The sequence below is a fragment of the Littorina saxatilis genome, linkage group LG2 (assembly GCF_037325665.1).
Source record: "Littorina saxatilis isolate snail1 linkage group LG2, US_GU_Lsax_2.0, whole genome shotgun sequence".
NCBI classification, from domain to species: domain Eukaryota; kingdom Metazoa; phylum Mollusca; class Gastropoda; order Littorinimorpha; family Littorinidae; genus Littorina; species Littorina saxatilis.
In genome coordinates this window covers 72,938,668-72,961,401 of record NC_090246.1, presented here as the reverse complement: position 1 = coordinate 72,961,401, position 22,734 = coordinate 72,938,668, and the positions used below count along the sequence as shown (strand labels likewise).

Here is a 22,734-nt window from a genome sequence, read left to right as displayed (position 1 = left end):
GTACTGGGGATTTTGGCTATTTCTGGTTCGTTTTTTGACGTTCCAGGGAATCGTAGCACTTTGTTCTTGCCTGTCCGCAACTTCTGATGTCAACCCTTTGGGGTCCAGGTTGTTGGGAGCAGTGATGCCATGTATCTTACTTCCTGTTCTGCTGCGGCTGTTTAGGATGGTAAGGTTTTGTACGTGATGGCATCTATGATTACTGCTTGCGTAGGTCCCCGCGTCTGACTTTTAGTCTCTCAGCGGATCAGACGCGTTCTGGGTTTTCGGCCATATTCAGGGTGTTTCTTGATTGGCGGCGAAATTTATTCCGGATTTTTCTTAAGGTTGCTCCTTTGTTCACTTTCTGGTCTTTTCCTGCTGAGCTCAGGATGACTACGAATCTGAACAGCTTTCTGATTACGTTAGAATCGGTTTACAGACTTTCTTTCGAGTGGTGAGAAGGTCCTTCACGACAGCTGTCGGTTTTTGAGCGTTCATCGTTTTTGTCCTCTCGAGGAGGTTGTTCGGACTTTCTTTTGACTTCCTCTGTTTTGACAAGAAGTGTCTGAAGTCAGTTTGGGGGCAACATGACGGCCGGTTTCGGCGACTTTGTCTTACCTACGGGTAGTGACGGTCCAGTTCATAGTCATAGTCATTCATAGGTGCTTTCGGCCACGACCCACGAAGTTATGAGTGCTTGTCTTTGCTAGACTTGGACTCTTAACGCAGGAAGTTTTACTGCGTCATTCGCTCGGTCTTGATTGGGTAGTTACTCAAGCAGGTCATGCACCAGTAGTAGCCTACTTTTGGCTAACCGTTTGGATCATGTTGGGTTCACAACTTGGTTCATTAGAGGGTGAGTGTTCTGGTAGTTTGGGTACTTCAGGAACACGTATGCTCGTTCTTGAGATTTTCTCTTCGATGAGGGCTTGATATCTTTTTCTCAGGTATCACTTGTTTCGGAAGGAGATCGGTCACGAACTGACGTCATCTCCTAGGCCTGGCGGGCTTCACGCCCTCCCAGGGTGTAACATAGCGACATTTTGTTTTAACGGTCGCTACAGGGTTTGTCCTATTCAGTTCTGTGTTGACAAACTTAGGCTCTGATTGTTCCTCGTTCGGCACTACAGCAAGCTCGCACTTTATGCTTGCTTCCTTTCTTGTCGATTAAATTTCATAGCTTCTTGCTAGTGAGAATTGAGTTAGACTTTTGCCGCTTTCGATTAAAGTCGCTTTGGTTTTGATGAGCAATCTCGGTTCATCTCTTGATGAGAGGTTGCTTTCTCGCCGACCTGCAAATTGTTGACTTTGTTTTCGGCTTTAAGTCATTCGACTCTTTTGTGGGAGAGTCTAGTAAGGCCAGATGTTTTCCGACATTTGTCTTGCTCTATCCTTTGAACAAGGGGCAAGTTTTTGTCTCTGGTTCATTGCGAACATTTAGCGTTTCCTCTTGGACTATGGTGCTGTGGTTTACTCAAGCCATAATCTTTTAGTGCTTCACTCCGTGGAGGGTGTTTCACTTGTGGTCGTTTGGAACTCCTTGTTCTCTTCAAGGGGAGACGCAAAGGTTCGTTTTTTATTACTCGCTCGCCTCGGAGTACATATCTGGTTGTCTGTTGAGTTAAGAGCTGTCTTTCTGGTCTAGCTGTTTGTAAGAGATTGTTCTCTCTTTTCGTCAGTCACGACCAAGACAGCGTATTTTAGGCCTTTTCACTTAGCTTAGGTCTCAACAGGCTTTACGTGAAAGGGGTTATTTATCTAAGTTGATCTTTTCTGGTGGTTTCTTTTGCCATCATTAACTTTCTATGAGTGCAAATTAAGGGGGGGGGGGCAGTCAGCCCTTCCTCCAGCACCTGCATTAGTGCAAGTTCTAGATTCTGGGCTTCAGCTTTAGCATTCTCCAGTTCAGGAGGATGTTAAGACTTTCCACGAACTTTTGTTATCGTAGGAAGACTATGTTTGTTAGTCTGGAGGAAAGTCGTTAGGTCTTGACAAGACTTTTCTCTTTCTACGCACTGCGTGGAAAGGGCCCTGTCGTCAAAGCCTTGTCTTTTGAAAATTAATTCCAGCTTGGGATTTCTTTTTGTGTTTAAGCTCTTTTTTAAGAGCCTTAGATTTTGAGACATGCTAGCCTTTCTTTATAGGAAGGCTCTCAGACTCCTTTTTGTCGGTGTTCACTTCCCCTTAAGGGGGTAGCGTTTTACATACTTCTGGGTCTCGCGCAAGGTTTTGAGTATTTTGACATACTTGTCTTGCATGGCTCCTTTTGGTTCTTGCGTTTAGACGGATAGAATCAAATTATTGCTAGGCAGCCCTGACTAGATGGGCTTTTACACTCATTAACAGGCGTATGAGTGCGACAGTCAAATGGGGGGAGAGCATTCTTTCTTCCTCTGCGTTGTCTAGAATTCATTGGGCCTGAGCTTGGACCCTTTATTCGGTGGTTCTGCTGCCAGACAATTCTCGTATGGCACCTCAGTGGTGTTTGGATGTCATGTTAAGACGTCTTTCTTTAACTACTTTTTGTGCTTGTTTAGCACCCACGGCAATGGTAGTAGTTGCTTACCAGAAATGGTTGAAGCAGGCCGGTTTCTTATCATGTTTAAGTGAGTTTCCCGCCACCTTATGTAGCAATCTGCTATTTATGTGAGTTGGAGTAAGAATATGTCATTTAATCGAAAATTTGTAAATAATTTTCATTTAATTAATATACTTACCAACTCACATAGTAAATGCCCTCCCAACCTACCCCGCAATCGTTTTTTTAATGGTTGAAGGTGGTGTTTCATTGGGAATGAGTATTCCGGCGATATGTGCCGCGCATGCGCGGGCGGCCAGTGAGGGGAGGTAACTACCAGGGCCTTGTTGTCAAGGTTTTGTTTTGATTTGGGGGTTACCTCCCCCTGTTTCCAGGGTTAGTACTTCAATGTCTTACGCATCAAACTGAAGTTAATGCTATTTATGTGAGTTGGTAAGTATATTAATTAAATGAAAATTATTTAGAAATTTTCGACTTTTCCCCCCAGGTTGCAAAAAACAACTTGAAGCGTTTTTGTGTGTGTGTGTGTGTGTGTGTGTGTGTGTGTGTGTGTGTGTGTGTATGTGTGTGTGTGTGTGTGTGTGTGTGTGTGTGTGTGTGTGTGTGAGGGGTGGGGATGGTTGTGTGCGTGCTTGCGTACGTGGGTTTGTGCGCGCACGTGGGTGTGTGTTTGAGTGTGAGTGTCTGAGGGTGTGTGTGTGTGGGGGGTGGTCTTGGAGAATTTTTACAGTCTGTAAATGCAATCTCCCTTCACGGTACTCACACTGTCACATTGCTGTTTGCAAGGCTCGGCTGGTGGTGCGTGACGGAGGTACCCCTCGTCTTTCCGACACGTCCACGGTTGTCATCCAGGTGCCAAGGAACAACTTCTCGCCCGGCTTCCTGCACGGTGATCTCACAGTGCGCATCCCTTTCAACGAGGATATCGGCACAGTGGTCGCCGACGTCAACGCAACTGACAATGACGGACAGGTAAGCTGGACTTCACTGGCAAGGGTGGCTTCTAACAAAAAGGGAAAGCTTGCTAGCGAACTCTGCCATTTAAAACATATACCCAGCTTAAACGATTTATTTGGAGAATAAAACACTTTGCAAATAGCAAAGGTCCATTTTGCTTTTGACTTGTTTATATTATGTGAAACCTGTGTTTGTTTGTTCTTTTTTTCTTTTGACTCACATGCGAAGCAAAAGTGAGTCTATGTACTCACCCGAGTCGTCCGTCCGTCCGTCCCGGCGTCCGTCCCGGCGTCCGTCCGGAAAACTTTAACGTTGGATATTTCTTGGACACTATTCAGTCTATCAGTACCAAATATGGCAAGATGGTGTATGATGACAAGGCCCCAAAAAACATACATAGCATCTTGACCTTGCTTCAAGGTCAAGGTCGCAGGGGCCATAAATGTTGTCTAAAAAACAGCTATTTTTCACATTTTTCCCATTTTCTCTGAAGTTTTTGAGATTTAATACCTCACCTATATATGATATATAAGGCAAAGTAAGCCCCATCTTTTGATACCAGTTTGGTTTACCTTGCTTCAAGATCAAGGTCACAGGAGCTCTTCAAAGTTGGATTGTATACATATTTTGAAGTGACCTTGACCCTGAACTATGGAAGATAACTGTTTCAAACTTAAAAATTATGTGGGGCACATGTTATGCTTTCATCATGAGACACATTTGGTCACATATGATCAAGGTCAAGGTCACTTTGACCCTTATGAAATGTGACCAAAATAAGGTAGTGAACCACTAAAAGTGACCATATCTCATGGTAGAAAGAGCCAATAAGCACCATTGTACTTCCTATGTCTTGAATTAACAGCTTTGTGTTGCATGACCTTGGATGACCTTGGGTCAAGGTCACATGTATTTTGGTAGGAAAAATGTGTAAAGCAGTTCTTAGTGTATGATGTCATTGCTAGGTTTAGCTGAAGGTCAAGGTCATGTAAAGGTCAAGGTCAAGCATGTGAGTCGTATGGGCTTTGCCCTTCTTGTTTAACCTTGGTCTTGGTAACATTGTTATTGTGTGCAATTAAGAATGTGCTGTGAAATATCGGATCTAAGCGCTTGTTGACGGCTTGGTAACGAAATAGAGGAACCCTGATTGTTTTTGATTGGTGAACACTTTGTTTCATTGTCTTCTTACAGTGATAAATCTTCTAATTCATAATGCTGGTGTTAAGCAGTTTAGTGCTGTGCATGGCACGTCTGTGCATGCTTCTTTTCAAAAGTAAAATGTGTATGTGTTATGTGACAATATGAATGCCGTCACTGTAAAATCAACAACTTGTCTGTATTGCAGGATCACCCAGAGGGGAAGATCACTTACTCCATGGTCAGCGGCAACACCGACAACAACATTGAATACTTCAAGGTGTACCCGGATACCGGTCAACTAATCCTGACGGAGAATGCCGGTCTGGACTCCATACCAAACGACAGATTTGTGGTGAGTTGATATAACCGAGACCTTCATGTTAGAAGAATGGCCAAACAATCCAAGAAATGAGTGTCTGGCAGCAAAACAAGCATAGTTTAAATGTTAATTACCCCCTTTTACCATTGGACGTACCTTTGAAAGTGCGAAGTTAAGATTTTGTTTACCGGAACGGTTGGCCTAGTGGTAAGGAGGCGTCCGCTCCGTGATCGGGAGGTCGTGGGTTCGAACCCCGGCCGGGTCATACCTAAGACTTTAAAATTGGCAATCTAGTGGCTGCTCCGCCTGGCGTCTGGCATTATGGGGTTAGTGCTAGGACTGGTTGGTCCGGTGTCAGAATAATGTGACTGGGTGAGACATGAAGCCTGTGCTGCGACGTCTGTCTTGGGCGTGGCGCACGTTATATGTCAAAGCAGCACCGCCCTGATATGGCCCTTCGTTTTCGGCTGGGCGTTAAAGGTCCTCGTCTACATTTTCTCACAGAAATTGAGATTTGACCGCTAAAATGTTTAATCCATTCACTAACACTTTCAAAAAAACACCCCCCTCCGATCAGAAAGGACGGAGCAAGTGTAGCCGTTTGAAAATTCATTGATGTATTCCATCGTAGTAGGATATCCTTATTTGGAACATAATCGTAGTAGGATATCCTTATTTGGAACATAATGTAAACCGGAAGTTTTCAAAGTGCTTAACCACCCAGAATTCCTAGCGGTGAGCAGCCGCTGCCTTGACGAAAGTTCTCTGGTAAGTTCTTTTTATCAATTATGCAATACATTCTTGTCGTATAAGACTTTTAAGTGGCTGCAAACAAGGCTTCATAATGCACCAAAACAGTTTCAAGCAATGTGTTTGCTCTGTTCACGTACTGTGTTCGTCATTCGTAGATATCAAATCTTAGCCGAGTTGACGCATTTCAGGGAACCTCTCAAAAGTCAGTTTTACGCTTACAGCATTGCACATTACGGTACTTTATGTTTGATGGCGGTTTACAAAGAGGCTCTGCTTAATGATTCGGTTCAGGAATTAAGGAGTCATCATAAAAATAAAGCAAAAGCATAGGTCTAACACTAACTCAATGTTTCGAGAGGCACAGTTCCGACACAGTGACACACGTACACTGACAATGAAATCTAAAACGCTTGCAATCGATCTAAATTTGTATTTCTGCACACACAAAATATTTCGACTACAAAATAAGGATCGGAATCAAAAACAATTGTATTTTCCAACAAGAGTCCTTGATTTGTGTGCTTTCATTTTTAATGAGTTTACGTAGACTAGTCTAGTACCCGCAACACCGATGTCAGAATCGCCATTGATTTTCCTGCAAGACTAACAACTGAATCAGTTGAATCGGAGATCTAGATTCTCCGGTCGAATGCAGCTGGTTTTTATTTTTGTATTTCTTATGTCTATGTGTGTGCCGTATGTGTGTAAAATGTGCGTGTTTGTTTGTATGTGTAAAATGTGCGTGGATGTGTGCGTCTGTGTGTGTGTGCATGTGTGTGTGTGTACGTACGTGCATGCGTGTGTGTGACATTCAGATTCACGTGGTAGTACGAGTGATTGTGTGAATCGGAGTATCTGTACGTGTTTGTTTTCTTATACCTGATCATGTTTTAGACGATTCATGTATGCATTTATAGTTCTTAAAAATGCCAAACGTGTAACTCATTATACATTTGCCCCTTATGGCATAAATAAATTAATACTGTACTGTATTGCATGGTAGGTATAAGCCACGTATTTTATTCACTTATGATTCATGTCCGTCAAGTATAACCGTTTGTCCATTTCTTAGACTGTGTCTTTTAACACTTTTGTTTTGTTGTTTCTTTTTTTCTGTAAAAGCTGTCCATTTCGATACTCGGGTCGAACACAGTACGCTTATCTCATGTCTCAACTCTGAGCTAAGCATCGTCTCCACCGGTCAGAAGAGGCAGGGCAGGGCCAGCAGGTGCGGCAGTGTTACATTGTTTGTCAGCGCAATCGGGGACACAGAGAGTCCGCATGCGGACAGCTACTCAAGAAGCTGCCGCCAAGAGTTATCGGGAAGAAAGATCCAGTCTCTTAGTCTTACAGTGAGTTTGTGTAGTTACAAATGTAATGGTTTGAAGATTTCTTCTCTCTGTTATTGCTTGAGTGCTTATGTTAATCTCAGTTATTCAAGTATGGGCTGTATATTGTAAATGCGTGTGTGTGTGTGTGTGTGTGTGTGTGTGTCACTGTGTGTGTGTGTGTTTGTGTGTGTGCATATGAGAGAAAGAAAGAGAGAGAGTGGTGACACACTATACTTCCGTTTGCTGTTTAAAAGGATACTTACAAAATCGACAATCCCATCAATCAGTCGAGACACAATTTATTAACAAAAGAATTTTAATTATATACCAACTTATTTAATGCATACACTCTTACATATGTATACATCTGAATGCATAAAGCACACACACAAACATGTACAAAGTAACCCCCCCCCCCCCCCCCAAAAAAAAAAAAAAACCCAAAAAATGCTGATAACTCATGAATTACTTCTACAACTTACTTCAAATTTGGTGTACATTGGCCTGAGATATGGGATGATAAATCCACAAAGTTTCATGAATGCCGGTCAAGTGCGCATGGCTTATAATTATATCTACATGCCACTTGTTTCATAATACTACATCTATTAAAACAGATAAAATGGATACAAATTTGAATGCATTACATTATTTCATGACAATAGGACTTTTAACTGTGTTGGTCAGAACATGATTAACGAGATGACCGCGGGGGAGCTGGTCCTGTCCATTGCTGAGCGGCTCCCATCCCCGGTTTTGGGCATGGCCTGCAACCTTAACAGAGGATCCTTCCCAGAGGAGCCTACTTCAAGTGCAGCCACATGTCCTTCCAGGTGTGTTTGTCACCACTACCAAGATAGGGGAAGGGAGGTTGATAACCACCCGTCAAAGACCTGTAATTACAAAAATAGTACTTAAAAATCTGAAACAGTTTCAAAAATGTTAGCACACTGCTGTTAATCGCCATACGTTATACATGACTCGACTATGATGTGCCGTAATTATGCATTTAAATTATGATGAAAAAACAACAACCTGAAAAGTGATGGGCGTGTCCGGATAGGGCGGATAATCGTTATATGAAATCTAGAAATGTGTCCTGTTTCAGTTATTAATCTTTAAATGTTATAACAACATCCTGGAAATTCAGTAGAAATGGCCCAGTCAGGCTGATTTTTTGGCAACTACAGGGTGACCTTAAAAAAATGCAACCCTCAAAAATGCTAATAACTTCTACATCTGTTGACCGAATCACTTTATATTTGGGGGACATAAACTTCAGCCTATCCATGACCCTTCCACATCTTGGCAACTTGTTTTGAAATAGCACAAAAGTCAGACCATTTTAATCTATCAAATTGCCCCTTTGTGAAAGTGTCACGGTAGCTGAAGTTTATGTCCCCCAAATATAATGTGATTCGGTCAACAGATGTAGAAGTTATTAGCATTTTTGAGGGTTGCATTTTTGGGGGGTCACCCTGTCACCCAGTCATCTTCAAAATGGAAAAAACAACACTGCTAGGCACAACAGCTGAACCAAATCAATTTGTGTGGGCAAAAAATGAGTTGTTCTTCAATTTGAGATAATAAAACAACAAACAGGGTCACTCTTGCTCACACAATCAAATCTGCATCCAAATCAGTATGTGTTGTTCACATATCTTGTCTAACATGGACGCTATGGCAGGCTGAGCGGTGTAGGTGTCAATACTCTCAGCAGGCATAAAAGGCAGTTTTTGAAGCCATTTTAGCGGGTAATAAGACAAAGAATGGTACATTTGAGTAACTCGCAAACGCATTGCCTTCAAACTTTCGGAGATTTGTGTTAACACATGTCGTAAAGTACACACGAAATCTCAAGTCATGTGGAGGTATTAGTTCTGCTGGTATGCGACATCACAGAAAGACTTTTAAAAATAAAGATGTACCCTGTCCGATTAAACAGAAAAAAATATTAAAATTAGCATGCATTTAGAAAAATAAAAGCTTCGATTTACCCTTAAATTTAATACAGTTTCAACAATGGCTGTTCACAGCGCACTTGTTTAAACGCACACACAAATTTTTGGAAAATGCTTTTTCAAGAGCCATTGATTGATCAGTTAAGCGTGTCGGCAGTGAGCTTTGCTAGGCGTAAGCCGACATTTGCGCTCAGCGCTCTGAATAAGTCAACTTCAAAAAAACTACTTTCGTGTTCAAATCGTCATACCACCCATGCCTGATAAAATATGTACATGAAATTTGAGTATGTGTCCTGTCATTGTTCTTGAAGATTTCAACAAATAAAATTTGTTCAATGATTCAGCAAAAACCTATCGTCAATTTAAGAACTGTTTCTGACATGACAAATAACAGCAGACCTAATGTCTCAAATTACTTGAAATTCCGAAAGTACTTTACAACATGTGTTAGCACAACTTTCCGAAAGTTTGAAGGCAATGCGTTAGCGAGTTACTCAAATGTACCATTTTTTGTCTCATTACCCGCTAAAACGTCTTCAAAAACTGCCTTTTATGCCTGCTGAGAGGATTGACACCTACACCGCTCAGCATGCCATAGCGTCCATGTTAGACAAGATTTGTGAACAAAACTGACTGATTTGGATGCAGATTTGATTGTTCTGTCTAAGGACATGCTAAACATGTTTCGATTTGGTTGTTCTGAATTTTTGTCAATTTTAACGCGGGAACCTTCATTTTGCGAATTTGATTTGGGTGTGTGTGTGTGTTGTAGGTTTCACTGTATCGACAATACGTCATGTAAACTCAATCTGTTTTCTGAATAAGTTAGGGGCATAAAAGGCCTTTCCAGTCATATAATTGGTTTTACGATAAACGGCCTCATCATAAAGATCTGCCCTCAAACGCATCTGTAAAGGTTTTTTTTATGACGAGTAGTGTAGAACAATCACCATCTTACACATCTGATCGCAAGATTATGCATTCCCGAAAAATTCTGCTATGTCTCCGGCGCATCAGTATCTGTCCGAAGGGTTTGAAAACAAATAATTACAACACACACACACCCCTCCCAACCTCCACCACCACCCAAGAAAAAAAAAGAAGAAAAGAATAAATACATTGATAAATACAAGAATGAAAGAATTAATTTACTTTTTTTTCAATTGTTTTTTTTATAACAAATCTATTGCTTCTAGGTCATCATTATCAGGCCGATGATTAAACCAAAGCTTAGTCACGGAAATGCATATATGGACTAAAAATGACGTGTTTTTTTCTTGCAGGACAATGGCTTGGACATGACTTCATCCTGAATCGGCAGAGCAGCGATGTATTCTTATATGGATGCCATGGACGTCTTCCACCTAGCGGGCACACAGATGGTTCACAAATCTACCCACTTGTATATTGCATACCTACCCCCTCACTCTTAACCATTGCTCCTTCAGTTCTGTAGTAAAACATAACAAAGCGATCATTTCTGAAAATATTGCAAGACATTAGCTTCTTTACTTCTGCAGCTGCATCAAAAAAAACACACACACACACACACACACACACTTAATACCGATGCCACATTTCAAGTAATCGGGCTGCAGGTATATTTGTCTTCTAAAGTCCACAATCAGAATGGCAGGAGCTATTGGAAAAAACGTTTTCTTTTTTACATTTTACGGTAATTACATTTTTGTCTTTGATCTTCAGGCTTCCATAACAGTTCTCTAAATGTATTGAGAATACGCCTGAAACGTTACATGAACCAAAACAACAACAACCGAAAAACAAACGCTGTGCATAGGGAACACAAATATCAATGATCTTTCTTTATTTGGTGTTTAACGTCGTTTTCAACCACGAAGGTTATATCGCGACGGGATATCAATGATAATTTAGCAGGGAGTATCAGCCGGGACATTATTTATTATTCTGAATAGATCAACATTCATATATGCATCAAGTGTACTAATTGATCCTGCTAAATAGTTGTATTTGTTTGTGACTGATGCACTTTTTATTCACTTTGCACATGTATCACGTAAGAAAAATCAAGGGAGGTAATTTTGCTCGGATTAGATGGTTCCCTCCCCTGATAACAAAAGCACACAAATTAATTTTTCCCCCCTTCTCGTATGTGTTATTCAAACGTTTTGTTGGTTTTTGTTGAATATTGATGTGAAAGGTTCAGTCCTTCCCGAGTAAACTATTCGATTTACAGTCTCAGAACAGACCAGGCCTGAAAAACATCGCTAAACACATCAACTAATCAGCCTGGGTGCAGTTTGTGATTGTTTTTTATTGACTGATTTGTGAACGAACACAAGCAGGAATCTGTGATGATAACACATCAAAATAAATTATCACTTTGCGCATGAAGCAGCCAGGTTGTCGAATCTAAGTCTTTGTTCATGTACAATCTTGTCTAAATCTGAGATGGTGAGCCAAAAGTTTTCATGGGAACGACTGTGCCTTTCTGTGTCTCTCAATTTTTACACCACTTGCTACTCATGATTGCATGACACTAAGAACAGGCAAGATGTGGATATCGTGGTTTTAATGATACATTCGGACATACAAATGGTTACCGTTGTTTTACGTGTGATCTCTCTTTTTTCCCTGGTCCTTTCTTTTTGATGTTATTTAGCCTGAAGTTTGTTGCAACTATTGGTCCGCTTGCATTTGTTGTTATAGTAATTGTGGATATGCTATTTAATTTGTCTGTGTTGCCTAATTATGTTGTCACTGTCAGCTTGATGAATAAAGGCTATGAGAAAAAAAAATGTTACCCTTCACCATCAGCAAAATATGCAGCTAGCTGCATATACTAAACTAGAGGAATACCCGGCTTCGCCGGGGTGAATCGCGAGACAGAGACAGACAGCGTGGCGGTTCATCACAATCACCTCTGCAAGCGAAGTCCTGTCAAACGGGATTGAGAATTTTAGAGCTTATTTCTTAGCCCTATATTATCTGTTGTGGCTTCTCAAATGCCAGAACATACAGACAGACAAAAGCCGCTAGACCCCATCACAAACAGAACTCTACAATCAACAGGTTTTTTCCCACACACACACACACAAACACACACACAGAGAAGCCGTATATATATATATATGTATATCTATATCTATAAATATATAGAGATAGGTGAGAGTGTATTTTTTGCGTGGCTATAAATTGATTCGACCTTTTCACTTTGACAGTAAGAACAACTTACGGGTGCAAGGGAAGCGTTCTGGACAGCGCAGTGACATTCTAAAAATAGTACCTCAGAAACGGGAATTTGGGGTGAACGGCGCGACAGAGACAGACAGCGTGGCGGTTCACCACAATCACCTTTGAAAGGCGAAGTCCTGTCAAACGGGATTGAGAATTTTAGAGCTTATTTCTTAGCCCTATATCATCTGCTGTGGCTTCTCACATGCCAGAACATACAGACAGACAAAAGCCGCTAGACCCCATCACAAACAGAACTCTATAATACATAGGTTTTTGCCCACACACACACACAAACACACACACACACAGAGAAGCCGTATATATATATGCATATCTGTATCTATAAATATATAGAGATAAGTGAGAGTGTATTTTTCGCGTGGCTATAAATTGATTCGACCTTTTCACTTTGACAGTAAGAACAACTTACGGGTGCAAGGGAAGCGTTGTGGACAGCGCAGTGGACAGCGCAGTGACATTCTAAAAATAATAGTAACTTACAACTGAACGGGAAAGCCACACGAAGGAAGGGAGATAAACGCCAAACACTGGAGAAGATAAGGAAGAGTTACTTATAATGGTGAAATGAACACAAAAACGAACATGCGTTTAGCGCTGCGCGCTGAGAGCACGTGTTGAAATATCTCATCGATGATATTGTGTCCGGGGTGTAGCTGAATACGGTGTCCAAATTTGAAAAAGATCCACCGAGAACTTTGGCGTTGTGATGTGGTGTAGCGGCTATGGTGTGTCGGTATGGGGGCCCGGGTAAGCTGAGGTGGAACCAAAATAGCTGAGGTGGAACCAAAATCGGTTCCGCGCTGCGCGCTGAGAGCACGTGTTGAAATATCTCATCGACCAGGTTGTGTCCAGGGTGTACCTGAATATGATCACCAAATTTGAAACAGATCCATCGAGAACCTTGGCCGCGCATCGCGCACAGACACACAGACAGACACACAGACAGACAGACACTAGTCGTATATATATATAGATATTTCTGATACCTTGACCAAATACGATGTTTATTTTTGCGTGTTCTCGTTTTTTCAGAGCGAACACACACACACACACACACACACACACACACACACACACACAGTCTCTCTCTCTCTCTCTCTCTCTCTCTCTCTCTCTCTCTCTCTCCCACCCACACACACACACACACGTACACGTATACACACACACAGTTTCAATGTTAAAAACTTGAAACAAGGCATATCCCTGTAGCATCGATGAAGGTTGTATGCAGGAACATCATAAAAGCTTGCTTACAAACGGACTCGCTGTCTTCGAATAAAACAGCTTTCGAACAAAATAGCTTACCGTTGGATCTTTGCTCAAACTGCGGCTTTCTTGCCCACATTCCTGGCGCACAGATCTGCAATGTGCAACGTTACTGTTGAATACACACAATTTATGTTGAAGTCACAGGGCACAGACAGATATCCCCCCCCCCCCCCCCTTACACACACACGCGCGCGCGACTGCGTGAAGATGCACGTCACCTTATCATTTAATCACACAATGTAAAAACGTGGTGGTTAAAACTGAATAGTATCATGAATCTCTGAAGAGAATCTTTTTTTTTCCAACAGTCGTTCGTGTAAGGCACACGCAGACGGAATGTAGCTGAAGCCATACCGTAAAAACTAAGAACAGATCTATAGATTCTAAAACAAATGTGACATTTTAGTTCTATTCATCTGGATGAGCTTGATCTGTCCGAAGTAGAATCGGCCACTGAAAATGCAACTCCCCTCCCCCCCCCCCCTCCGTTTCCCACGACACACACCACGACACGACACTAGCTGAGAAAAGGAAAACGTGGAGGAATACATAATGTAACAAGAAGGGCAAAGCCCATACGACTCACATGCTTGACCTAAACCTAGCAATGACATCATACACTAAGAACTGCTTTACACATTTTTCCTACCAAAATACATGTGACCTTGACCCAAGGTCAAGGTCATCCAAGGTCATGCAACACAAAGCTGTTAATTCAAGACATAGGAAGTACAATAGGAAGTAAAGTGCTGTTATTGTTATTGTTATTATGGTGCTTATTGGCTCTTTCTACCATGAGATATGGTCACTTTTAGTGGTTCACTACCTTATTTTGGTCACATTTCATAAGGGTCAAAGAGACCTTGACCTTGATCATATGTGACCAAATGTGTCTCATGATGAAAGCATAACATGTGCCCCACATAATTTTTAAGTTTGAAACAGTTGTCTTCCATAGTTCAGGGTCAAGGTCACTTCAAAATATGTATACAATCCAACTTTGAAGAGCCCCTGTGACCTTGACCTTGAAGCAAGGTAAACCAAACTGGTATCAAAAGATGGGGTTTACTTTGCCCTATATATCATATATAGGTGAGGTATTCAATCTCAAAAACTTCAGAGAAAATGTGAAAAATGTGAAAAATAGCTGTTTTTTAGACAACATTTATGGCCCCTGCGACCTTGACCTTGAAGCAAGGTCAAGATGCTATGTATGTTTTTTGGGGCCTTGTCATCATACACCATCTTGCCAAATTTGGTACTAATAGACTGAATAGTGTCCAAGAAATATCCAACGTTAAAGTTTTCCGGACGGCCGGACGGACGTCCGGACGTCCGGACGGACGGACGGACGGACGGACGGACGGACGACTCGGGTGAGTACATAGACTCACTTTTGCTTCGCATGTGAGTCAAAAACCAGATCTAAAAGTAAGCCCGGTTTACGATTTCAAACTGCCTTTGAGTATGAAATGTTCGGACGCGCCCTTTCAGGATACAGTGAAATGGTAATGTACACGTACAAGCTTTGCTTCAGAACTGTGAAACGTAATATTATAGTAATAACTAGGTTTGAAAATTGAATTCAAATATACAAGTAAAGTTAATGGAAGATCAAAGTAAAGGTTGGGTGTAATGTCAAAAAGTATACTTACATTCCGTTTCAGCATGCTCTTCCACAGGAAAAACTCCCAGGGCTTTGTCCTGCTTGCGATTTTGCCAAAAGTACTTTGAACACACCCCCGACGTAACTTTCAATGAGCATCATAGTGTTTTTGCCACTTGCCGGTTGAATTTGGCGCCTAATTCCAACTTCGCTGCATCTCAGGGTTGTTTCTGGTCCCCCAAATGTACACATTCAGACCTATGCCACCCTGATCGATCACACTTTTGCTTTTTACGTAACTGGCGCAAGATGGCAGACATCTTTGGACCGTAAATGACTCTTTGCGCATGCGCCGCTAATAATTTGATTGGTCGATATTTTTAGGTAAAGCACATGGTCTCAGAAAACAGAAAAGTAAACATTGGAAGCGTGAGTCACGCTCCCAAAAAATAAAAACTTTGTTTACATATAAAAAAAATTCTGTAACTTTTTGCCCCATGGTTCATTCATCATCTGAAATAACTTTTTAGCGAAATCTAACCATAAGATTATTGGAAAAAAGTCAAAATGTAGACGACCACCTTTAAGCAAAACAAACAAACAAACAAACAAACAAACATGATTTTGTTTGCGGGAATGAGCACTGCAAAGCTAATATAGAGTCAGAATATATTTACAAAAAGTAAAGTAACATAAACACAAAATACGCGCGCGTGTGTGTGTGCTTATACATCTGTCCGTATGAGTGTGTGCACGTACGTGCATGCTCGTGTGTTTGTGTGTGTGTTTGTGTGTGTGTGTGTGTATGTGCGTGTGTATGTGTGTGTATGTGTGTGTGTGTGTGTGCGTGTGTGTGTGTTTGTGCGTGAGTGATTGTGCGCGTTCTTGTGTGTTTGCGTGTGTATAGGCCCTATACATGTGTGTGTATTTGTGTTCTTAATCGCGTGTGTGTGCGTACATAAGTGCTTGTACGTGTATGTGTACACATGATTTTTAATGTCGCAGGTTACCCTAGCAGCCACAGATCAGGGGAGCCCAACTCGCACTGGTGAAGTTACCATCACAGTGATCATAGATAAGGATCCTAGCCAGCTGCTGTGTGGTCAGAACCCCTTCGTTTTCACAACGTCTGAGAACAGCAATGTTGACACTGTTGTTGGTAGTGTCACTGCCGCTCCTTCAGCCTCGGGAGTAAGTCCTTTCTTTGTCGATATATGTTGTTTTGGTGGTCAGTTGGTTGGTTTTCTGTAATTGTTTGTTCGACCTTTTATTTTGTTGATCTTTTGTGCTGTGCTTTTTGAAAATCATTTTTCACTGCTGTGCAGTCATTCCTTTGCATCTTTTTATGTGTCTGCTTGTGGTGAGGGTGGAGGGCAGAATATCGACAGAACATGTAATTAATCAGTTAGTCAATTTTATTTCACTCAACTTGTAACTATAACGCCAATATTGAAAGGACTAGAAATATGTTTTGCGCAATTATGTTCTCCACTGAAGGATGAATTACTCGACTGTACTTTTTTGTGTAAACATTTAAACAACATTTGACGCAGACACAATTTGTGTTGTTTTGTAAACATAGTAACACTATTTGCCGCTTACACAACGTTTGTTGTTTTGTACTTTCCAGAGTATTAGTTACGAAGTGGTGGGCTCGCCACCAGGAGATAGCTTCTTCAGAATGACCAGCACTGGTGTCATCACTGTCTCGGCAGACCTGAGGACCGATCCGGCCAAGCTCCAAAACTATCAGGTCAGTAATGCTGTGCAGTTGAATTTGCCAAAAACATTAGCTTAAAGGCATAGAAAGCTGATGACTATTCACGCTAATTGCTTTACCCACAGCTGGAGACATGCTAAATTAAGTTCCCTGCAAGATATTGTGGTGTAGGACCCCTTAAATGTTGATATATTTGAATTTTTATTTTGATCTAGATCGTCCTATTTATAGATTATTTTGTCAACAGAGGTAACGTTGACGCAAGGGAAATAACACCGCGGCTTTGTTGACATCCTCACTTTTTCAGAGGCTAGAACAAGCTGTAATGCATGTATTATGGTCCGCGCATGGTGACGTATCGTCATTATATGGTCTTATGGTGCGTTTGACATCGATTGTGGGCAAACTACACTTTGTAAACACGGGAGTGCGTTAGTATGCCTTTAAACAAGAGGCGAAGCCATCAAGGCTCACGTAAGAAATCGACAAATAACACAAACGCAATCACTCCGTCACACACACACACACACACACACACACACACACACACACACACACACACACACACACACACACACACACACACACACAGTAAGCATAGCTGACACTGTGAAAAAAAGCGAGACACTAGATCTAGATCTAGCCTACTTAAGCCTGTCCTTAATTGAGCCCGTAGTCGACTACACGAAGCTTCGCAAAGTCTTAATACCAAAAACCCACAGCTACGGCGTGGTACTTTGACCCCAACATCGCTTCTCAAGTTTTGACATGCGAAGCTTCGCCGTAGCTCGCAACGTTTTTTTGTAACAAGAGTGCTTTTCGATTCAAGATGGACGACGAAATCAGACTCAATACCATAGTGAAGAATGCATTTATCGACTTTGGTTGATACCCAAAGTACAAGAACTAACCTCCTACCTGTATTATCCCAGCGACTTGAGAAATGTTCACACCAATAATACATGATAAAGAAGGATTCGTTGTGCCCGATTATGGGCTACAGTTGGAGATGGAAGTTCACCAAAAATTGGGACCATACTAAGTTAACAAAAATACGATGGGTAAAATTGGCGCCCCCATTTTTTGAGCAAACGCCACCCAAGGCCGCTTTGGACGGGTAGAAATTCTGTTCTTTCCAAGTCTATTTGTGTGTGGTTGTTCAAGACTTCTTCTTCTTCTTTTCGATCGCCGATCACACTTGGAGTCCAGATCTTGAGATATAATTAGTGGTCCTCTGCAGCGCAGCCACTGGCCCGTACAGCTTGTTGTGCAGGGACTCCGGCATTGGCCAGATTTCCTCTCTCAGCACCTGGTGGTTCCTGCAGTCTCGTAGGATGTGGGCAGTGTCCTGCTCTGCTTCCCCACAAGAACACATGGGGGAGGGCACAACATGCAGCTTCTTGTGGAGATGCTGGTTAAGTCTGTTGTGTCCCGTTCTCAGGCGGAAGATGACCACCTGCTGTGGTCTGGATAGCAGGTGGTAGCTGTCCTGTGGCTGGGGCGTCCTGTGCAGAGACTTAATGATGGTCTTCATCTCTGTCAGGCTCACAGGGTTGTTCTCTTGCTCATCTTCTGCACCCAGCTTTGCCATCCTGTCCGCCTCTTCGTTTCCTTGTACACCACAGTGGGAGGGGATCCATTGCAGTACTGTCCTCAGGCTCTTGATGTTGTGTAGAGCGTGTTCCAGCTGAGGCAGTTTGCTACTGGTCATTGCTTGTAGGACTGACAGAGCGTCAGTCAGGAAGACCACCTGGTTGTCATGGTTGACTCTGTCGTTGATGGTGTATGCTGCATGGATCAGTGCCTGTACCTCAGCTCTGTAGTTTGTACAGTGGAGGCCTGTTGGTATAGCCTCTGCTTGCCTCTCTCCACTGGGGTACTGGACATACACCCCCCGCTCCTCCATTTTTGACGGCCTCTGTGGCTGACCCATCAGTATACACCCGTATCCATGCTTCTTGGGGGTACCTTTCTTCAAGCATGGCAAGAGTCAGGGCTTTTTTCGTCACATTGCTCTGCTCGTCCTTTGTTGTGAGGTAGGGGACACTGGTCTGTATGTCCAGGTTTCCTTGTCTGTCTTCCCAGGGTGGGGCGTCAAGGGAGAAAGATGGTGGCTCCACTAGCTCTGGCATCTCTGTCTGATGTTTCTTCTGCAAAGCCCTTGCCTCAAGAGCGAAGCTTGATCTTTTCAGCCTGCCTGAGGACATCTTCTTGAGTCTGTCACTCATTGGATGGTCATGAGTGCACTGGTACTTGGTGGCTTGTACCATTGTTTTGCAGTCTCGCCTTTTGCTCAGTGGAGGAATGCCAGTCACCTGTTCCATCTTCTGTATGGGTGTTGATTTCATTGCGCCCGTGATGATTCTCAGCGCTTGGTTCTGTACTTTGTCTAGGGCCTGCTGGTGTGTCTTGGCTGCTGTTGCCCAAGAGCTTGATCCGTACTCAAGGTGCGGTCGTACAGTCCCCTGGTAGACTGATTTTAAGATCTTCTCGTTTGCACCCCAGTGTGATCCTGCCAGCTTCCGCATGATGTTTAGTTTTCTCCTGGCCTTTCCCTCTGCATTCATGATGTGTTGTTTCCAGGTCATGCGCTTGTCATAGGTGACCCCCAGGTATGTTTGCTGGTCTTCAAATTTCAGGGGTGTGTCACCCAAGGTCAGTTTGCCAGGTGTCGCTTTGGCAGAGAGTGTGAAGAGAGTGGCAGTGGTCTTCTCCCTGTTGATGGTCACACACCAGTCTTCCGCCCACGCTGCAACCTTTTCTAGGGCAAGTTGCATCCTGTAGGTTGCTGTGGTTGCATACTCTTCCGAGCACCAGAGAACAAGGTCATCAGCATACAGTGCCGCTTGGACTCCCTTGGGCAACTCTGGTACCAGGTCGTTAATGAAGAGTATGAATAGCGTGGGGGAGAGTACTCCTCCCTGTGGAACTCCTTGGCGTAGTAGCATCTTTCGGCCACAGTGACCGTCCACCAGCACTCTGGCCTTTCGGTTGTGCAGGTACGACTTGGTCCACTGGTACATGTTGCCTTTGACGCCGGAACGCAGGAGCTTCACAAGGAGTCCATCTTTCCAGACCTTGTCGAAGGCCTTCTGCAGGTCAATGAAAGTGGCCAGGGTGACCTTCTGGGCCTGGTAAGCATCCTCTATGACCTGGCTAAGGTGTGTTGTCTGGTCCTCCGTACTTCTGTGCTGTCGGAAGCCGGCTTGTTCTGGGACGATGATGCTTTCTGATTCCAGGTACAGCTGCAGGCGCTGATTGACAATGCGCTCCATGGTTTTGCATACGCAGCTTGTCAGGCTGATGGGTCGGTAGCTCAGGGCTTTGGTCTTGTTTTTCCCTTTCTTTAAGACTGGGATCATCCTGGCTTCCTTCCAGCACTGAGGTACCTGTCCCTGTCTCCAGCTGAGGTTGAAGATGCCCAGTAGTTTCTGGAGGGCCGAGTTGCCTATGTGTTGCAACATCTCATTCGTAATGTTGTCTGGACCTGGAGACTTCTTCTTTTTGAGCTTCTTGATGGCATTCTTCAGCTCGGCCATGGTGATGTTTTGTTGCATGGCATCCTGGACGTTTCTTTCTGTTCTTTCTCTAATTTCTGTTCTGACTTCCTTTTGTAGAGGCAATGGTATGGTGGTGTCGCTTTCTCCCCGATATGCTTGGGCGAAAGCATTGGCAGCGGCTTTTCCAGTGAGTGTTCTTCCTTCCTCCTCCAGGGTGATCTTCTGTCCCTTGTTGCCCTCTTCATTCAGTGCTCTTGTAAGTTTCCAGAGCTTTGTTGTGTCTTTTTCCATATTCAGCCCTGCCGTCTTTTCTCTCCAGCCTCTTCTCTTGCACTCTAGCTTTGTCTTCAGATGTTTTGCTTTGCTTTCTTGGAGTTTGATGTTGTTCTCCTGGCTAGGGTTCGTCTCTGCCTCTTCTCTCATTCTTGTGAGTGCATCGTGCGTCTTCTGCAGCTCATCGGACCAGTATGGGATGTAGTCCTTCCTCACTCCACGTGGGATGCTGTCCTTGGCTGCCTGGATTATGCTAGCATTGAACTCCTTTATCACATTGTTGATGTTTCTCCTCTCTGTTTCTATGGCTCTGGTCAGCTCATTTGTTCGTATGTTGAACAGTCCCCACTTTGCCTTTTTGTAGTTCCATCTCGGATGTTGTGGATGCTCAGATGCTGAGTCTCTACTGATGGTAACAGGGGCGGATCAGTTCATTTTATGGGGGGGGTTTCCAAAAGTATATTGTGAAGATATGGGTGTGAAGGCGCGAAGCGCCGAGCCGACGGCGCGAAGCGCCGAGCCGACGGCGCGAAGCGCCTAGCTTGCTAGGGGGGTCCGGGGGCATGCCCCCCCGGAAAATTTTGTAAAAAAGGATGCAAAATGGTGCAATCTGGTGCATTTTGAGGATGATCATTACCAGTTTCAGGCAGCAGATTTTGTCACTGATTAATACCCCAAAAAAACACCATTTAAAAAAAAAAATGTTGGCTGGGGGGGGGTTTCCGGAAACCCCTGAAACCCCCCCCTCGTCCGCCCCTGGGTAAGGAGAACTGGGCGATGGTCGCTTCCACCCAGCTGTTCATCCACTTTTCTTGAGATGTTTTTGTGGATGTCATCCGTGCACAATGCCAGGTCTGGTGTTGTTGTTGAGTGCCAGCGGCGCGAGTAGAAGGTAGCTGGATCTGTGGGGTCGTTGACAAGGATCAGGTGGTTGTCGTCCTGCCAAGATTCAATGTCTTCTCCTCGCCTGTCTAGTGTTTTATATCCCCAGCTCTGGGACTGGCTGTTAAAGTCTCCAGCGATGAGGAAGCCGCTGTCAGGGACCTGGATTGTGTCAAGCGACAGCATCTTGTCGTTGGGGCAGTAGTAGTTGACGATGTTCATCTTGCTGTCATTGGTCGTTATCTTGACTTCTATGTACTCTGCTTCTTCCATGTATCTGTTGGTTTCACTGGCATTTATGTTGTTCCTGACCAGAGTCATCACTCCTCCTTTCTTCCTCCCTTGTCGGTCACTCCTGAACACCTGGTACCCTCGGATCTTAAAGGGCTTCCCTTCTTGCAGGTGTGTTTCCTGAATGCAGCAGATGTTGATGCTGTTTTCATAGAGGAAGTGCTCTAATTCTTCCTTCTTATTGGATACCCCCTCTGCATTCCAATGCATGATGTTAATAGTGGGGTTGTCCTTGGCTCTGCTGTTTTTCCGGCCAGTCGCTTTCCTTTCTCGTCCCCTGGCTCCACAAGACGAGATGAAGGGACCTCCAGTAGCTGAGGGTGGACTCCTTTGAGGCGCGGAGCCCGGCGCTGCACCTGCCTGGTGGATCCTCACAGGGCGAGCACCATTACTGTGTTGTTCAAGACTATGGATAAAGCTCGCGTGAGAAGATTACGTCACGGTCAAAAGTCTTTGACGTCAATTAATGCATCATGACGTCATGCCTCTCTGTAGTCTTTTTCTCTCGCGCGGTGTGTGTGTGTGTGTGTGTGTGTGTGTGTGTTCATTTTGTGCACTAGTGTTAGTGTGTGTGTGTGTGCGCGTGCATGAGTCTGTACTCGTGTGTGTGTGTGTGTGTGTGTGTGTGTGTGTGTGTGTGTGTGTGTGTGTGTGTGTGTGTGTGTGTGTGAGAAAGACTGAGAGAGAGGGAGAAAGAGTGTGTGTGTGTGTGTGTGTGAATGTGTGTGTGCATGAGTTTGTGTATATGTTTGTGTGTGTATGAGTGTGTATATGTGTTTGTTTGTAAAGGTGTGTGTATCCGTCTGTCTATGTGCGTATTTGTTTGTTTGGTTGCTTAACGCCCAGCCGACCACGAAGGGCCATAATTATCAGGGCGGTGCTGCTTTGAGATATAACGTGCGCCACACACAATTAAGGCAGAAGTCACAGCAAAGGTTTCATGTCTCACCCAGTCACATACACCCCTTCGGAGT

General features: G+C 43.5%; 1 protein-coding gene and 1 long non-coding RNA gene across 2 annotated transcripts in view; one reads left to right on the top strand and one right to left on the bottom strand.

Annotated features, from left to right (window-relative positions):
- The window catches only part of LOC138954040 (protocadherin Fat 4-like), a 124,227-nt gene that overhangs the window by 18,874 nt on the left and 82,619 nt on the right, over window positions 1-22,734 (top strand). Inside the window, exons 12-15 of the mRNA XM_070326021.1 lie at window positions 3,308-3,493; window positions 4,824-4,970; window positions 16,100-16,285; window positions 16,725-16,847. Coding sequence (XP_070182122.1) covers window positions 3,308-3,493; window positions 4,824-4,970; window positions 16,100-16,285; window positions 16,725-16,847 — 642 coding nt within the window. The remainder of the gene's footprint in view (window positions 1-3,307; window positions 3,494-4,823; window positions 4,971-16,099; window positions 16,286-16,724; window positions 16,848-22,734) is intronic.
- Window positions 7,775-15,677, bottom strand: LOC138959674 (uncharacterized). Its single transcript, XR_011453772.1, has 3 exons — window positions 15,144-15,677; window positions 13,525-13,579; window positions 7,775-7,914 (listed from the first exon to the last, which is right to left on the bottom strand). It is a non-coding gene; the product is annotated as an uncharacterized lncRNA (long non-coding RNA).